At 44.2% G+C, this 17,433-nt stretch overlaps 1 protein-coding gene across 1 annotated transcript in view; it reads right to left on the reverse strand.

Moving 5' to 3' along the window:
• The window catches only part of Dap3 (death associated protein 3), a 30,629-nt gene that overhangs the window by 7,835 nt on the left and 5,361 nt on the right, over positions 1-17,433 (reverse strand). The window contains 6 exon segments of the mRNA XM_052731575.1: positions 227-319; positions 584-692; positions 1,693-1,794; positions 3,766-3,855; positions 3,857-3,871; positions 8,338-8,389. Coding sequence (XP_052587535.1) covers positions 227-319; positions 584-692; positions 1,693-1,794; positions 3,766-3,855; positions 3,857-3,871; positions 8,338-8,382 — 454 coding nt within the window. The 5' untranslated portion in view covers positions 8,383-8,389.

A 17,433-nucleotide genomic window follows, 5' to 3' on the forward strand; every position in this document is an offset into this window, starting at 1 on the left:
GTGCAGGCTCTGTGGATACTCAAAATAGTAACTGTCAGACAAACAAACAGTGGTTGTGTGTCTGTAGTCACCTTTTGAAACCAAGGCAGGAGGGGGTTTGTCTCAGCTGAAGAATTCAGAGTTAGCATTAGCACTGCACCATGGCCGTGGTCTCTCAAGCAGTCACAGGCTGCCTGAGCAGCAGGACAACTATCGGACATAGACAAGACAGACAGGAAGTTCTTACCATCCGGGATATGCAGAACCAGCCAGTCATGTTTTGCACAGAAATGAACAGCATGGCAAAGACTGAGAGTTTTCCCTGTTCCCTTCTCCCCATCTAAGGTGTGTGTTAAAGAAAACATCATAAGCAACATGTTTCCCATCAACAGCATTTCTCTGCCAGGCATGGTGGTGCAAGGCTTTAATTCCAGCACTCAGCAGAGGCAGGGGCAGAGGCAGAGGCAGCTGATCTGCATGAGTGTGAGGCCAGCCACTGCTACATAGCAAGACCTTCTCAAAAAACCAAACCCAAACAACCAGCACCTCCTTTTCTCACACAAGGGGAGAACTCAAGAGGTCCCAGGCTTGTCGGGAAGGATACAGAGAAGATACCGCACAGCTGGATGGGCAAACTCGGTGTTCTTCAGGTAGCCCAGAAGCTCTAGAGCTGGTTTCCTTACCATCAGACAAGCCTCACCGAAGGTCTTCACCTAAGCGAGCAGGAGGGGAAGAAGAGGGGCATGGAACTTCCAGCCATTCTAAGCATGACACAGCAAACCAGAGCTCCAAACTCATCTGCACTCACTTATGAGGCTGGGTTGGCACAGAATTTGAAAATTGATCCATGTACTTTAGCTAAAATCTGAGGTACACTGTTTCATATCAAGTAACATAAATAGCTAGCTTTTGATTTTTTAAAGATTTATTTATTTATGTATTTTATGTATATGTATTTGTATGAATATTTGTATGAAAGACAGAAGAGGGCACCAGATCTCATTGCAGATGGTTGTGAACCACCATGTGGTTGCTGGGAATTGAACTCAGGACCTCTGCTCTTAACGGCTGAGCCATCTCTCTAGCCTGATGCTTCTTCTTTATATGTATTTAATATTGTGATGATGGGAATGAAATCCAGGGCTTTGTGCAGACCAGACAAATTAATGAACTGATGGCGTGGGTCCTGACAAGCCCACACTGGACAGTGAAATGAAACAAAGATGAATGGAGCAGCAATGTCTCATCAGGCAGCGTGGCAGACAAAAACTAAAGAACAGCAGGAGCAGGCCTCCATGTAGATAGGATAATGGAGAAGATCTGCACGAATGTTATGATGTGGGTGACAACCGTCTCTCCAAACCTCCTGTATCTGAAGACAGCGCTCACTCAACATTCAGAGGTAGGACTTGGGAAGCGCTAGCTCTCAAGGGCTCTGACTTTTTGGACCAATGATCGATTCATAATCTGATGGCATTACCAGAAGATGGGGCCTAATTAGGGGAGGAGGTGCACTGAGGGCATGTCATCAAAGGGTACACCTTGCCCCCAGCCACCTTCTCTTGGTCCTTCTCTCTCCGCTGCCTCACCACCAAGAGGTGAGCAGTGATGCCTGCCACGTCCTGCCATGACGCTATGTTGCTGTGTCACGATAACCCTTCCCCACAACTGCACACTGGGCTTCCCTGCTCTGTTCTCTGTCTGAGCATCTACCTGCATCATGTATCGAGGAGGCAGGCCATGAGGAAATACCGTCTTCAGATCCTGGAGGGGGATGCTGTAGTACTGGCCCTCATGCTGCTCCCCATGCTTAGCCTGGAAACATGAACACAAACAGGGACAAGAGGTCACAAAGTGATCTGGGCTTTGAAAAGAAGCTAGGCTAGGTATGACACACTCCTATTATCCCAGAGCTCAAAGGCTGAAACAGAATTATCATGAATATTTCAGGCCAGCCTAGGCTATAGAGACCCTACCTCAAAAAACTAAACAAACAAACAAAACCACCAAAAAATACATACACACACACACACACACACAAATCCAACAAAAACAAACAAACCAAAAAATCCACAACCAAAACACAAAAAACAAAACAAAAAACTGAAATCAAACCAAGCCTAAAACTCAGCTAACCAGCACACAGAGCAGGTACCCCTACCAGGCACAGCGGGGCAGACAGCAACATCTCAGGGCAGGAAGTGTTTCTGTATCTGAGATACAGATACCTCTGAGATGCTGTGTAGCCCAGGCTGGCGTGGGACTTTTGTCAATCTTCCTGCCATAGCTTCCTGACTGCTGAGATTACACGTGTGCCGCCAGGCCTGTCTCTTCATTTCATTGCTGCTGAGATGGCAAGATGGTTCGGTTCAGTGCTAAACGTACTTGTCACCAAGCTTGACAACTTGAGTTCAAAACAGAGGACCCACATGGTGGAAGGAGATCAATTCCCAAAAGTTGTTCATTGATCTCCGTATGACACAGGCATAAATCCACCCCCCTAACAAATACATATAATAAAGTGTTGGCATCCCCAAATCCTGTGTAGAATATTGTATAAACTTGGTGGCCGGCCTAATAAAAGTTAGTTGTTCAGGTATACACTGTTGATGGGGACAGACATAATTTCTGCCACCTGGATTCTTTTATGCTGTGAAGAGATGCTCCAGTCATGTGGTAAGATCATCTGCGTGATGCTGTTTCCATAGAAACCTTAGAGGACTTGAAAAATAGCACTGAAAGATGCTTTAGAGTGACTTCCTTAATTTATTCTATTTCATTTTGCATTTGTGAGAAGAGGCGAATGCTAACTACAAATTTTTAAACATACCCCAAAGAAATTATGTTTTGGTAGAGGGTTATCTTTTTAAATTTCAACAGTCATATTAGGAGGAGAAGAATCAGATTGGGACAAGCACATAAAAAAAAGCTGATGGCTTCTTTCACATTACAGAAAGCACAGCCCACACAATTGACTTCATTTCTAAGAGATGGCACCAGCACTGGGCACTGAGGAGAAGAGTCAGCGCCCAGTCTGCCTGGGTTTACACCGGAACGTTACTGCTGACAGACACCAGAAGAGGGAAAATGTGTGCTGGGATTAAAGACACGCACCACCATGCACAAGAAATCCGGGGTCTTCAGCGCGCTAGTCACGGACTATCCCGCTGGGCTTTTCTCTCCCCAAGTCTGGGGACCCTGTGTTTAAGTAAGATTCTCCTGCAATATAACCACATACCTGCGTGATCACAACAGGGCTGAAGAGCCATGAAGAACCCTCTTAAACCAAAGTCTAAAATACACACCAACTGGGCATTTAAGGAGAGTTGCCCCCCACCAAAAGATAATTTGTACCAAAATTATTTCAGAAGGAAATGAATTTAGCTAATTTTTTTGTTTGTTTGTTTTGAGGCAGGATCTTTCTACATAGCCCTGGCTGTCCTGAAACTCACTATGTAGGCCAGGCTGGCCTTAAGCTGACAGAGATCCGTCAGCCTCCTCTGGGATTAAAGGTGTGCACCACCACGCCCAGCCTAATTTAGCCAATTTTTAATTCAGCAAGAATTCTTGGCACTCGATGAATTCATTATTAAGATGACATGAGAAGGAATGTGGACTAACTGTACTTTGTATTTCCACAGCACCATGAAGCAAAGGGAAGACCATGTTTGAGTGCTAGCCACGTGCCTCATCTACCTGAGCATATGGAAACCAGTTTCCTGATATGTAAAGGGATATATGGCAACACAAGTTATAATCTCTGAAACTACCCACTCGACAACTTACCGGGTCACTGTCACCGGTGCGGGAAATAGCTCTGGGATGCTCAGCTGGAACAGGATTGCTCTGAGCTCCTTGGGCACTCATGTGGAAAAAAACACCTTGGGTCCAACTGCAAAAGGAAACCTGTCAGTGTTCTAGAGTCATCAGGTTTTTAAATGCTGTTGTAACCGAGGACTCAAGCTGTGTCCCTAAACATGACACTGAAATTTTAGTTCTTAGCATTCTGAGTATCTTGGAACACAGGTAGGTGTATTCATGTGCTTAGCTCAGGAAATTTGTTTAATCCACTTGGCCACTGTGATGCATGATTCCTGACACTGTAACTTTACAAGGCATAGGAACTGCAAGCCTCCACCATGAGGGGTTAGTGCAATGTGCTTCAGTGTGGATGGTTGTAAATTGTCCCTCTAAATGGTTCTTTCTTGCTCACAAAATGTGTCCTTCCTTAGTCACTTCCCACTTTATTTATTTATTTTTCTGAACCGGTCTCTCACCAAGCCTGTAGCTCACTCATTTGGATATTGTGGCTGGCCAGCAAACTCCAATAATCCTCCTGTCTCCCCTCCCAAGCGCACACCAGCTCTGAAACATTACTGGCAGATTTCAACACAAAGTGGCAGTGTAAAGAAACAGGCTGCTGTGATTTGAGAGCCTGAGCTAAGTCAGTTTTACAGCAGAGAGCGTCCTGTCTACCAAACAGGGCAAATATTGCTTTACATTTCTTGGTCTCTCCTACAGATAGGCTGGGGTCGTGCAATTACTTTTGGCTACAGAGCCAGGAGTGAAAATAATTACAGTCATTTAAAATCAAGTCCAGCTGAGAGTGTCTTAAGTTCCCTCATCTCTTGCTGTGGCAGCCTCGGGAACAGAATAGTAAGAGCCTTTCTCAAAAAACAAACAACGAAAAACCAAAAGAAGGATAAAGAGGAGACAGAGGAGCAGGCTGGAGAGATGGCCCATAAGTGAAGAGCACTGGCTGCTCTTCCGGAGGATCCTGGTTTATTCCCAGCACCCACATGGTAGCTCACAACAATCTGTAACTCCAGTCCCAGGTGATCTACACCCTCTTCTGGCCTCCACAGGCACCAGGAATGCACATGGTGCACAGATAGATATACATGCCAACAAACAGGGAGACACACAAATAAAATTAACTAAAAATATTCCAGCGCCACAAGGGGGTGCTATTTCTGCAGTACTCTGATCAATTTTTAGCTAGATTTTTTTTTCTTCAGTAAATAAAAAGTTAACAAAATGGATTCCTATGTCTTAAAGTGTTATAAAAGTCTCACTTCTAGGAAAACAAACCTATGTACAATTCCCTCTGCTGAGTTCCAGAATGAACATCATGCAGTTCCCAAACCACCAGTGGGCCAGACTAGGTCATTCTGAGCCAAACTCAAAACATTTACACTAAAAAATATGTATTTAGGGTTGGGGATTTAGCTCAGTGGTAGAGCGCTTGCCGAGCAAGCATAAGGCCCTGGGTTTGGTCCTCAGCTCCGGGGATATCTATCTATCTATCTATCTATCTATCTATCTATCTATCTATCTATTTATCTATCTATCTTTAATTATGATGCACATCGGTGTTTTGCCCGCATGCATGTCTGCGCACCACGTATGTCCAACAGTACCCTCAGAGGCCAGAGTGAAGAGGGCTCCCCTGGAACTGGAGTTACAGACGGTTGTGAGCCACTAAGTCAGTGCTGGGGCTCACACAGCATCTTCAGCCAGTGCTCTTACCATTTAGCCAACTCTCCAACTACACGCCCTTTCTTTGAGACAGGGTCTCACTATGGAACTCTAGCTGCCCTGAACTCACTATGTAAATACACTGACCTGAATTTAGAGATTTGCTGTCTCTGCCCCCTGCCTGAGATGACATGGATGTGCCACCACACTTGGCCCACAGTTTTTCTTTCACGTGTATCAGTATTTTGTATGCATGTGTGTTAAATGAATGTGAGCATGCCTGATGCTCAAAGAGGCCAGAAGAGGGCACTGGAGCCTCCGGAACTGAAGCTATGGTAGTTAGGAGTCCTCACATAGGTGCTAGAACCCAAACTCAGGTCCTCTTCAAGAGCAGCAAGCACTCTGAACTACCAAGCCCACTTTCTTGCCCCAAATTTACTTTTCTTTCTTTTGTAATTTTTTTGTTTTGTTTTGATTCTCTAAAATGGACAGAGGCTTTTTATAAATCCCAGGGTAGGATGTGGTAAAAGAAAAAGAACCAGATAACGACAGACACCTCCCAAACCGTCAAGGTGAGTGTTCTTTTTCTAAGGACTCTTGCTGTAAGCACACGCTTTGTGACAAGTGACCTTTCTTCACTTCTCGTCCTTCAGACTTAATTCTATGAGGATTTCTGGTTCTCAACTAACCAAGGCTGAGACGGTCAGGGTAGTCATTTATCCATGACTGCTGAACTGTGTGCTTCTGGACCATGGCTGTCATGGAATATTTGTTTACACTGGAGAGTATGTCTCTGCCTAAGGCACCTTCTGATTGGTTAATAGAGCTAAACTGTATCTAATTCATGCTACACTAGATGGCCAATAGCTAGGCAGGAGAGAACAGGTAGGATTTCCAGGCAGAGAGAGAGAGAGAGAGAGAGAGAGAGAGAGAGAGAGAGAGAGAGAGAGAGAGAGAGAGAGAGAGAGAGAGAGAGAGAGAGAGAGAGAGAGAGAGAGACTGGGAGAAGGAATCTTGGTGCATGATTTGGACACAGACTCAGTGCCCGTTGGAGCATGTCGGATGTACTCTACTAAGAGGTAACCAAGCCACCTGGCAGACCGTAGATTCAAAAAATATGGGTTAAGTTATAAGAGCTAACTGTGAAAAAAACCTAAGCCAAGACCAAGCTTTCACAATGAATAGTAAGTCTCCAGGTCATCACTGCAGGCTGGCGGTCCAAAAATAGTCCGACAAGAAAGCCTGTTACAGTTAGGACATAGGCTTTGACGTCCACCAGCTGCATCTATACAATACAAGCCTTTCCAGCTTCATGGCCCGCTTTCCTAATAGTTACTTATCCATTCTAATCCAGTTTCTGCAACTTTAAAACAAGGATATTGTACTGCCATGAAGATCAAAAGAAATAAAGCATGCTGGATGTGTGTGTGTGCATGTCTTTAGTCCCAGCACTTGGGAAGCAAAGGCAGGTGGATTCCTGTGAGTTCCAGGACAGCTGAGGCTACATAGTGAGATCCTGCTAAAAATAAATAAATAAATAAATAAAAATAAATAAAAAATAAAAACAAACAAACAAAACCCACAACAAATATTTGGTAAATAGTTAAAAAGAATAAAAGAAACCAGTAAGATAACATCTTTCCTCCGGTTCGAGGCAGGGTTCTCCATGTAGCTCAGGCTAGCCTCAGTCCGTCTGTCTTAGTTCCCCAAGTGCTCCTCTAGGCCCCAACTGCGCCACCATGGTCTTTAGGATGGTCTTTTCTTCGTGTTTGTATGTGTCTGCCCTAGTGTATACGCATGTGGTGGGGTGGTGTGGTGTGTGGAGGCCAGAGAAAAAAGAGCTAGATTCCCCTCAGACCTGGAGTTCCAAGTGTTTGTGGAAAGCTCAACTTGTTCCACGGATGCTGGAGATTCGGACTCTGGTCCTATGTTTGTTCAGCATGAGTTCCTAACTCATGATTATCTTTCTGTCCCTTATCTTTTTTGGAGGGGAGCATGGGAGGGTGGGCAGGGTCTCATGTACTCCAGGCTAGACTCAAATGTGTTATATGACTGAAAATGACCTTGAGTTTCTGAGTTCCAGAAACTCCTCCTGCGTCTTCCTCCAAAGTCTGGGCTCTTGATTCCACATGCACTGCCATACTCAGTTTACGTAGTGCTGGAAACCGAACCCAGGACTTTCTGAATGTGGGGCAAGCACTTTACTGAGCTTCATCCCCAGCCCAAATGTAGGTCTTAGCTTGTGTCTGCCATGTATGTACTGGTTCACGTGTGTGCATGTGTGGTGGCGAGAGGTTGACTGCAAGCATTTTCCTTGATTGCTCTCTACCTTAGGGTTTTACTTATCTATTTATTTCTTTTGGAGGCAGGGTCTTTCAATGAATCTGGGGTTTACCAATTTGGCGAAGCCGGCCAGCCAATGCACTTCAGAGATCTACCTCTGTCCACCCGTCCAGTTCTGGGGTCACACACATTCCAGCTTTTCCTTGAGTGCTGCACTCTGGTCCTCACGCTTGCCAGGCATTACCACCTTACTAACTAAGCTATCTATCCAGCCTCCTGAGACAGCCTTTTAATATATGATTTAATTCTATGATCAAAAGTGCCATGTCTAAAAGCCAACTTGATTTTCTTCTAAATAGTTCAAATTTACCAGTTTTTAAAAATGCTCGTTATCCTATCACATGGTGTCTCAAGCAGACTGTTTTTGTGTGCTGTTTAGGCAGAGTCTCACTTGGCAGGTCAGGCTGGACGTGATCTCCCAGTCCTCTTGTCTTAGCTCTCCATCACTGGATTACAGGCACACCTACCTCCAAGCCAGGGATTCTGCTGAGAACTTCACCTGACAGTGAAGCGTGTGAGCAGTCTGTCAGGACTCACCTTCTGGACCCTGGAGAAAAGCCTTGTCATTCCTGTCAGCATCATCTCTGCTCTATTAAAAAGAAAAAGGTAAGCCACTGTTGAAAAAAATACTTGCAATATAAAAATCTGATACTTTCTAGATATATAAAAATCATCTATGAATCAACAAAGTAGGCAAAAGAGAAGAAAAAGCATTCACTCAGGAAACATTATGGCTAAAATTTAACCTCAGTACAAGTCACGAGAGTCACATTAAAACCTTGATGAGATGCCAATCATAAACACCATCTTAAGAAAAATGAAAAAGCCCCCCACCCGTTGTTAAATCCAAATGCACTGGGAAATCTATCTTTATAAAGTTGAAGATTCTGGCACTCAGCTTTACTATTCCTTCGTATTCTAGAAAACTACTTACAAATATATACTTGAAAAATATATAAGAATGTTTATAGCAGAGGGGTCTGTTATCATTTGAAAACTGTAAAAGTAAAAAAAAACAAACTAAAATGTCCACTGATACAAGAGTAAAACCAGTGAGAGAACAGTCAAAGCAGCAGCGAGGCCGGAATTGTAGTATATGCATCACCTTCAAAAGTAAACACTGGCCAGGCACAGTGGCGCACACCTTTAATCCTAGTACTAGAGAAGCAGAGGCAGTGGATCTCTGAGTTCAAGGCCAGTCTGGTCTACAAAGTGAATTCCAGGCCAACCAGGGCTACATAGAGAAACCTTGTCATAAACAAACAAAAATATGGACTGAAAACCATCACATCTAGCATTAAATAAACTAAACGTCAAAAGCATGTACTAGGCGGGGGGGGGGGGGGGGGGGGGGGCAGGAAGATCAAAGTTTCAAGGTCATCTTCAAGCTACAGTTTAAGGCCAGCCCGGGATAAATAACACCCTGCCTGAAAACACAACACACACAAGCAATCCCTCAAATGCCACTCACAATTTGCAGGACACACACTCAGCAAACCTGAACCAGAAAGGTGAATGAACGCTAAGAATGACATCTAGAATAATGGTGACACTCAGGGAGGAAGGGAAGGGAACCAATGGGGGAAAGACACCCTGGGAACTGGTAATCATCAACTCCTAGTACGGATAATGGAGCCGTGAACCTCTTTTCTTATATATTAGCCTTTTGTTTTGAGACAGGGTCTTACTACGTAGCCCTGGCGGACATGGGACTCACTATGTAGACTATGCTGATCTTGAACTTGTACAGATCCTCCAAACTCTGTCTCTGTGAGAGCCATCACACCCACAGGGTCTTACTCTTCTGCTAGTGTAATAAAATGCTCTGACAGAAGCATCTTAGGAGACAGGTTTATTTTGGTTTACGATTCATTATGTGGGGGTAGAGGCAGGGAGACAGGGCAATGGACAGAGAAGGCAGAGACAGAAGACTGGTCACTCTGCACCTACACTCAGGGTGCATCCTTCAACAGTCCACTTCCTGCTCCACACCCTTCCCAAACAGCACCACCAACTGAGGACCAGGTGTTCCAAATAAGTGTGTGTGTCAGGGGGCATTCACATTCAGATCACACAACATTATTTTATACCATGAGGTTTTTAATTTTTATATCGTGTCCTAAATTTATCCTTTTGGGTGTTGGAAATATTTAATTAGAAAATTATACTCTTTTGGTGGCAAAAAGAAATTTAAAATCTAGTATTTCCTCAAGAGCCCATCAGAAGCAGGGTAGAGTGGCTTGTACCTGTACGTAATTCTAGCTCTTGGGATTCTGAAGCTGAGGGACTTCTTAGAGTCTACAGCAAGCGTGGACTGTGTAGTAATTTCTAGGAGAGCTCCAGCTACAAAACAAGACTGCACCCACTCAACCCCAACAAACAAACAAACAAGACCTGATACCCAGTGTTAGTCTGAAACCATGGAAGATACCAAACCAAAAACACACTCATTTTTCAGTATGCATATTCCCATAACAAAATTCAATAAATAAATGAAGGCATTTTATTATATGCCTTATTTAAATAGATAGAATAACAGTAAATGAGTTACATAAATGTAGCTCCTTCCCTCTCCCGCTCTCCTCTCTTTCCAGATGGGGTATCACTATATAGTTTAGGCTGGTGTCTAATTAAAATTCATGGTCTGCCTGCCTCTGAGCACTGCCATTCAGACAGGTCTCCTACAAAATATCTCAGTGTACCATCATCTTTTTATTTAAGTGAAGCACTTTATACCATCTCTTTGGCACATCTGAATTCGCAGCATTATTACTCTCTCCTTTTAAATAAAAAAAATTTTTTTTTTGGATACAGGGTCTCTCTATGTAGCTCTGATTGTCCTCGAACTCACGGAGTTCCACCTGCCTCTGCTTCCCCAGTGCTGGGATTAAAAGCGTGCACCACTATGCCAGGCTCCAGCATCATTATTCTTAAGCTTTGGATCTTTACCGAATTAAGGGCTACTTGACATACTGTAGTGCTGCCACAGTCCATCTGAGGCCCTGAATGACTACTAGTTGGGAGCATGGTAGTGTGAGTGTGCTAGAAAGAGATGGTTCAAGTCCTGGTGAGATGGAGTGGTGTAGAAGACTTCATCAAGTTAATTGGAACAGTATTCTAATTTGCAAACTGTTCATTCCTATAATTTTGGACCATGGTTGATTTTGAATTTTTTGTTATTAAGATTTATTTCATCTTTATGTCTATGAATGCTTTGCCTATATGTATGTATGTGTACCATATTTGTATCTGACACCAATGGAGATCAGAAGAGGGCACTGGATTCCCTGAAATTGGAGTTACAGATGGTTGCGAGTCACATGGGGGTGCTGGAAACTGGACCAGGTCCTCTGGAAGGGCAGTGAGTGCTCTTACTGCTGAGTCATCTCAATAGCCTCCATTGTTGACCTCGGGTAACTGAATTTATGGAAAGCAAATTCTTCCACAGGTAGAGATTCCTGTACTTCGGTGTAACCACCACTACCTAGCACTGACAGAGTAACTAAATGAAATCTCTTGTTATCTATTACTTTCCACCTGTGCTACACATCCCCCCCCCAAAAAAGACAGGGTTTCTTTGTGTAGTTTTGGTGCCTGTCCTGGATTTCGCTCTGTAGACCAGGCTGGCCTGGAACTCGGCCTCCCAAGTGCTGGGATTAAAGGCCACCACCTCCCAGCTGCTACAACAAATTCTTCAAGCAACAACAGTAACAAGAGAGTTGTAGCAATTTCACTTGTTACTATGTACCAATACCAGTGACTACAATGAGCAAATATGCTCCCTGTCCTGATAAAGTCTCCAGTACAGTCCAGAGAGTCACAAACCATCCTGGAGAGATGGCTAAGAGCACTTGCTGCTGCTGCAGAGGACACAGGCTTGATGCTTAGCATCACCTGCTGGTTTACAACAGTCAGTCTGTAATTCCGGTTCCATGGGATCATGTGCCCCTTTCTGGACTCCACAAGTATCATGCATACATGCAAAACACATACATTCTTTTCTAATAAAAGATGCATTTTCATTTTATGCTCATGAGTATTTTGCCGGCATGTTTGCAAGGGCCCTGCATGTATGCCTGGTTCCCACATCCCAACCATGGGCTGTTGTGAGCTGCCACATTGGTGCTGGTAACTGAACCCAGGTCCTCTAGAAAAGTAGCAAGTGCTCTTAACCACTGAGCCCTCCTTCCAGCACAAAATAAATACATCGTAAAAATATAGCCACAAACTCCTTTGAATCACATCCCCTTTTAGTTACCATTTACTTTTTAGTAACGAAACCAATTAATTCTTTTTTTTTTTTTTTTTTTTTTTTTTTTTTTTAGGTTTTTCGAGACAGGGTTTCTCTGTGCAGCTTTGCGCCTTTCCTGGATCTCGCTCTGTAGACCAGGCTGGCCTCGAACTCACAAAGATCCGCCTGCCTCTGCCTCCCAAGTGCTGGGATTAAAGGCGTGCGCCACCACCGCCCGGCCCAATTAATTCTTTAATTCAGTCACTCAAGAAACATGAAGTACTTCCATATGCTTACGCAGTGGATAGAGGTGAATAAGACCGACATGGTCTCTAGTGGCCTGCCTTCCCCCTCCTTTTTGAGACAGGATCTTACTATGTAACCTTAGCTGTTTTGAACTCATGACGTGAAGCAGACTGGCCCGGAACTCAGAGATCCTTCCCCCTCTGCCACCCGAATGCTGGAATTACAGGCGTGCTCCACCAGCTCGCGAGCTTCCCTCTCACCTGCAGGACTCCCGGGCTCTTTTGCTATACATGAAAAGCACAGACCTAAAGCATCACTTCCCAAGATGTTTGGTGAATGCTAACTAGTCCAATAACATGAGCCAAACGTCTATGGCCAAAGAAATTTGAGAAATAATGCAGTCATTAACTTTTGATTAATTTAAAATACATATCAAATTCTCAGGGAAAACTGTAATAAAGACCCTTCATTTTATTTCCTCCTTTACTAAATTATTTTGAGGCAGAGTCTCATATAGCTCAGGCTGGCCTCCACCTCCCAAGTACCAGTTTGGCAGGTTTGTGCCACTATTGCCTGCTAAGAGACTTCACTTTTAGCTGCAATCCAACTTATTTAGCCTTAGAGTCCCTTTACTGCAAGCAGCACTGGTGCCACTGCTGGAGATTATACTGGAGGCAGCTGCTATGGGACAAGGTTGCAGTAGAGCGAGTCAGTTCAAGCCCATAGGCAAAGCTCTTAGTCACAGGCTAGAACAGAGTTCTATCTACTCCACTTGTTAACTGTACTACTTAACTCTCTTGATCTTAACACACTCTTCATTAAGCTGGGCCACAGTGGCACACACCTTTAATCCCAGCACTCAGGAGGCAGAGGCAGGTGGATCTCTGTGAGTTCGAGGCCAGCCTGGTCTAAGAGCGAGTTAGAGGACAGCCAAGGCTACAGAAGTACTGCTGTAAGATCAGCACTAGCCTAGGCTACAATACGAGTTTCATGTTAGCCTGGGGTACTGAGTAATAACTTATCTCAAAACAAAACCAAAACCAAAACAAAAAAACCAACCAACCAAAACCAAAACCAAAAAACCAGGGCTGGGGAGCAGCTCAGCTTGTACAAGCACTAGCAAGCACAAAGCCCTGGATTCCATCTCCAGCATTGTATAAACTGGGTGTAGTGGTGCGTACTGTAATCACAGCACCTAAGGGGTAGAGGTAGGAGGAGCTGAAGTCACCCTCTGCTATACAGTAAGCTCCAGGCCAGCCTACACTACTTGAGACACCGTCTAAACCAAACCAACCACACTGAACTCCATCGTGTTTTGCTTTACCTTAGCAGTGCGGAGAGCAGCTCAGAGCCTAGTCCCTGTCAAACAAATGCTCCACTACTCAAAGACACCCCCAGCTTGCCTGATTTGCTTATGTATTTATAGGCAGGGTCTCGGGGTCCAGGCTGGTCCTGAACTCTCAGCAATCCTCCTGCTTCAGCCTCCCAAGTGCAGGGATAAAGTGTGAGCCACTACACTTGGCTCCACACTACATTTTCAATTATTTAAAATACGTATAAGGACAGCCAGGTGTGGTGATGCATGGCTTTAATTCCAGCACTCTGTAACTTCAAGGTCAGCCCGTCCTTCACAGTAAGTCCCAGGCTACGTAGCACTTCACAGTAATGCCCCATCTCAAAACAACAACAGCAAATACATAAGGAGAGAATAAAATCATACTGACAAACCAAATAATTTCAGAGAGACCTATGTGTCTTTCTGTGGGTGGTGGGGTGGAGTGGGTGCCAGTACTGAGGATCAAATCCAGGGTCTTGTGTACACTAAGCCAGCACTCAATTGTGTGGGTTGAGAAAGACTGTATGGAAATTAGTGAAGACTAGTCTAATTGTTTTCATGATTTCAGTTAGGACAAAAAGAGCTTTAGGGCTGGGAAAATAACTCAGTCAGCAATGTCCTTGCAATACAAGTTTAATCCCCAGACATATAAAAAAAGCCATGCCTGGTGGTACATGCTTTGTAATCCCAAGACTGGGGTAGATCACTGGCCAAGCAAGTCCAGCCTGACTTCCAGGCAGATGACTGCTTAAAAAACAAAAACAAAAACAAAAACCAAACCAAAAAAAAAAACAACAACAACCCAGAAACAAATAAACAAAGCAAAATGAGGCCTGGTGTAGCGCCCACGCCTTTAGTCCCAGCACTGGAGGCAGAGGATCTCTGAGTTCAGCCTGGTTTACAGAGTTGCAGGAGTGCCAGGGCTGCACAGAGAAACCAAAACCAAACCAAACAAGAACAAAAACTAGTTGGATGGCTCCTGAGTGATGACATTCAAAGCTGACCTCTGGCTCCCCCAAGCATGTGCACACATCTGCATGTGTACACACACACACACCCCACAACCAAACATATTTTATGTTGCACTTTTGCTCCTCTATATCCCCAGGTTTGGGTTCCTAGAGAAAAGCAATTCTCGGGGCTGAGGAGATGCTCAGCATGAGGTAAAATGCTTCTTGCTCCAGCATGAGGACTTGGGGTTGGATCTTCAGCACCCACAGCCACAGCCTGCTGTGGTGGTACCCACGTGTAACCCCAGTGCTATGAGGGGTGGAGGAGGGAGAGACCGTATCTCAAGAGTAAGGTGGAGAGAGAGCAAGACACTCAGCAACCACCCCTTTTCTGTGCGCTTGCTGCAGGAGCACACACCTGCACACGGACCACCACCACACACACACACACACACATGCACACACACACACACACACACACACACACACACACACACACACATGCACAGGACACATGAGGAGCAATACAAGAGGGCACTGGAAGTTAAGTTTTAGCCTGCACATGCAAGGACACACGCACCCACGTACATGCACACTTCCCACCAGACACCTAAAGTAAAGAAATTCCGAAATGCAACACTTATGACATTTGAGCAGTACAAGTTTCAAGTTCTCAGTACTTTACCTGTAGACATTTCATCAGAAAAAAATATATTGTTTGCAATTTGGATAAGAGTGCGAGTGATGATGTAATAAACACTGTATTGTCAAATGGGGGGAAGGAGATAGTAATAGCGGGGCGTGACTGCTCAGAGACAGAGGGCATCTAGCTTACTCAACTAACAATCTGGTACTGAACTGAAGACTATCTTTCAGCGGCCTAAGGACTTCTCAGGAGTAAGGGGATGGCTCAGTGGATAAAGGCACTTGCTAACAAGCCTGCTGACGTGAGTTTGCTCCCTGGAACCTCCAAGGGAAAGACAGAGCTGACACCCACAACTGTCCTCTGACCTTCCTTATACATGTACTCTTGTCCCCCTGCACCCTGCAGCAGGAAGCAAAAACTTAAAGAGCAGAGTTGAAAACCATAAAGAGGACGTGAAATACACACACAGGTAAGATCCAAAAGCCATAGGGCTCGGTGATACATCCGTCTATACTGTTGATCTCAATCTAACTGTAGATTACAGTTTTTATGTATTTGTGAGTGCATCTGTATGTGTGCACACTTGTGCTGCCATGGCCTTTTCGTGGAATTGCTGTCTTTCTTCCACGATTTAAGTCCTACGGATTGAACTAAGGCCATCCATCAGGTTAAGCAGTGAGCGATGGCTCCACATTACAGTTTGAAGTGGTGCTTACATAAAGACTACAAGAGAAAGCTATACCAAGATGATATGACATATGAGTGCTAATGGTGCGTGTAATTAATTACTCCCCCCACCCTCTGGCAGCTGAACCTAAGACTCATGTATGCTAAGCATGTATTTTACAACTGAGCTATACACCCATCCCTAGAAATGGCACTTCTTGATTTTTATTTCTACATACCATCTTAGCGAAAAGGCCAAGAAGTGATACTGATTCCCATTTCTAATATTATTAACATTCAGCAATGCTGATAATATTGTGTATATAATTAAAAAAATGATTCAAATGAGCTTACTGTGTGGTGTGCCTGCCCAATCACAACAGGAGGCTCGTGATCTGGGGGCGATGCTGCCAGCACAGACCGACCAAACCATACAACTGCCACACTTTAATTCTACAGGTCTGGGAAGAACCTGTCTAAGGAAAAAAAAGGGGGGGGGGCGGAGCTGGAGAGATGGCTCAGTGGTTAAGAGCACTGGCTGCTCTTCCAGAGGATGTGGGTTCAATTCCCAGCAACTACATGATGGCTCACAACCATCAACAATGAGATCTGGTGCCCTCTTCTGGTGTGTGTATACATAATAAATAAATAAATCTTAAAGAAAAAAGAAAGAGAAAGAAGGGAAGGAATTAAATAACTTAAAAATAATAACAGATTTTTAAAATTTCTATAGAATTTATTTCTAGTTTGCAAGGCATGAGTCTAAAATCCTGGTACTTCTTACCAAACACATTGTTAATCTTTGCAGGATCCATTCTTTCAGAATTTGAAACCTTATTTTAAAAGTTAGTATGAGAGATGGAGATGGCTCAGGGGTTAAGAGCACTGGCTGCTCTTCCAGGGGACTCAAGTCTGGTTCTGAGCACCCACATGGTGGTGTAGACAGTTTCTAACTCCATTTTCAGGGGATCTGATGCCCTCTTCTGGTTTTTGCAGGTACTGCACACAGTGAGTGCACAGACACATACAGGCAAAACACAACACACCTGTGAACATTTCTTCTACTCTGATAAGCAAGTATGAGGTCTGCTCAAAAACATGGCTACAATGCAGCAGCTCAAACTCCCAGCTGTCTTCAGCCTGAGGACTGATGGCAGGAGCAGAAGAATAAGGAAATATTGGGAATTTGGACAGTTTTGTTGACTTTCATTTTACTTAAAGTTGTTTCAGAGTAAGTATATCCTCATTTAAATAAAGTACAAACCACAATCCAAAGGAAACCACTTTAGGTTAGTCATGTCTATTATATATTAGTTTCCTACTGTTGCAGAATATTCCTGTACATTGTGTGAAAATGTATTGCTGTGATTGGTGTAATAAAAAGCTTAATAGCCAATAGCTAGGCAGGAGGTATAGGCGGGACTTCAGTGCAGAGAGAGAACTCTGGGAAGAAGAAAAGTGGAGTTGCCAGCCAGAGGAAGAGGAAGCAGGATGGGTAGTACAAAGTAAAGGTAACTGAGCCACGTAAAAGATTGTAGATGAAAAGATATGGGTTAAT

Source organism: Peromyscus californicus, unplaced genomic scaffold, assembly GCF_007827085.1.
Source record: "Peromyscus californicus insignis strain IS unplaced genomic scaffold, ASM782708v3 Scaffold_9__1_contigs__length_137607984, whole genome shotgun sequence".
Taxonomy (NCBI): Eukaryota; Metazoa; Chordata; class Mammalia; order Rodentia; family Cricetidae; genus Peromyscus; species Peromyscus californicus.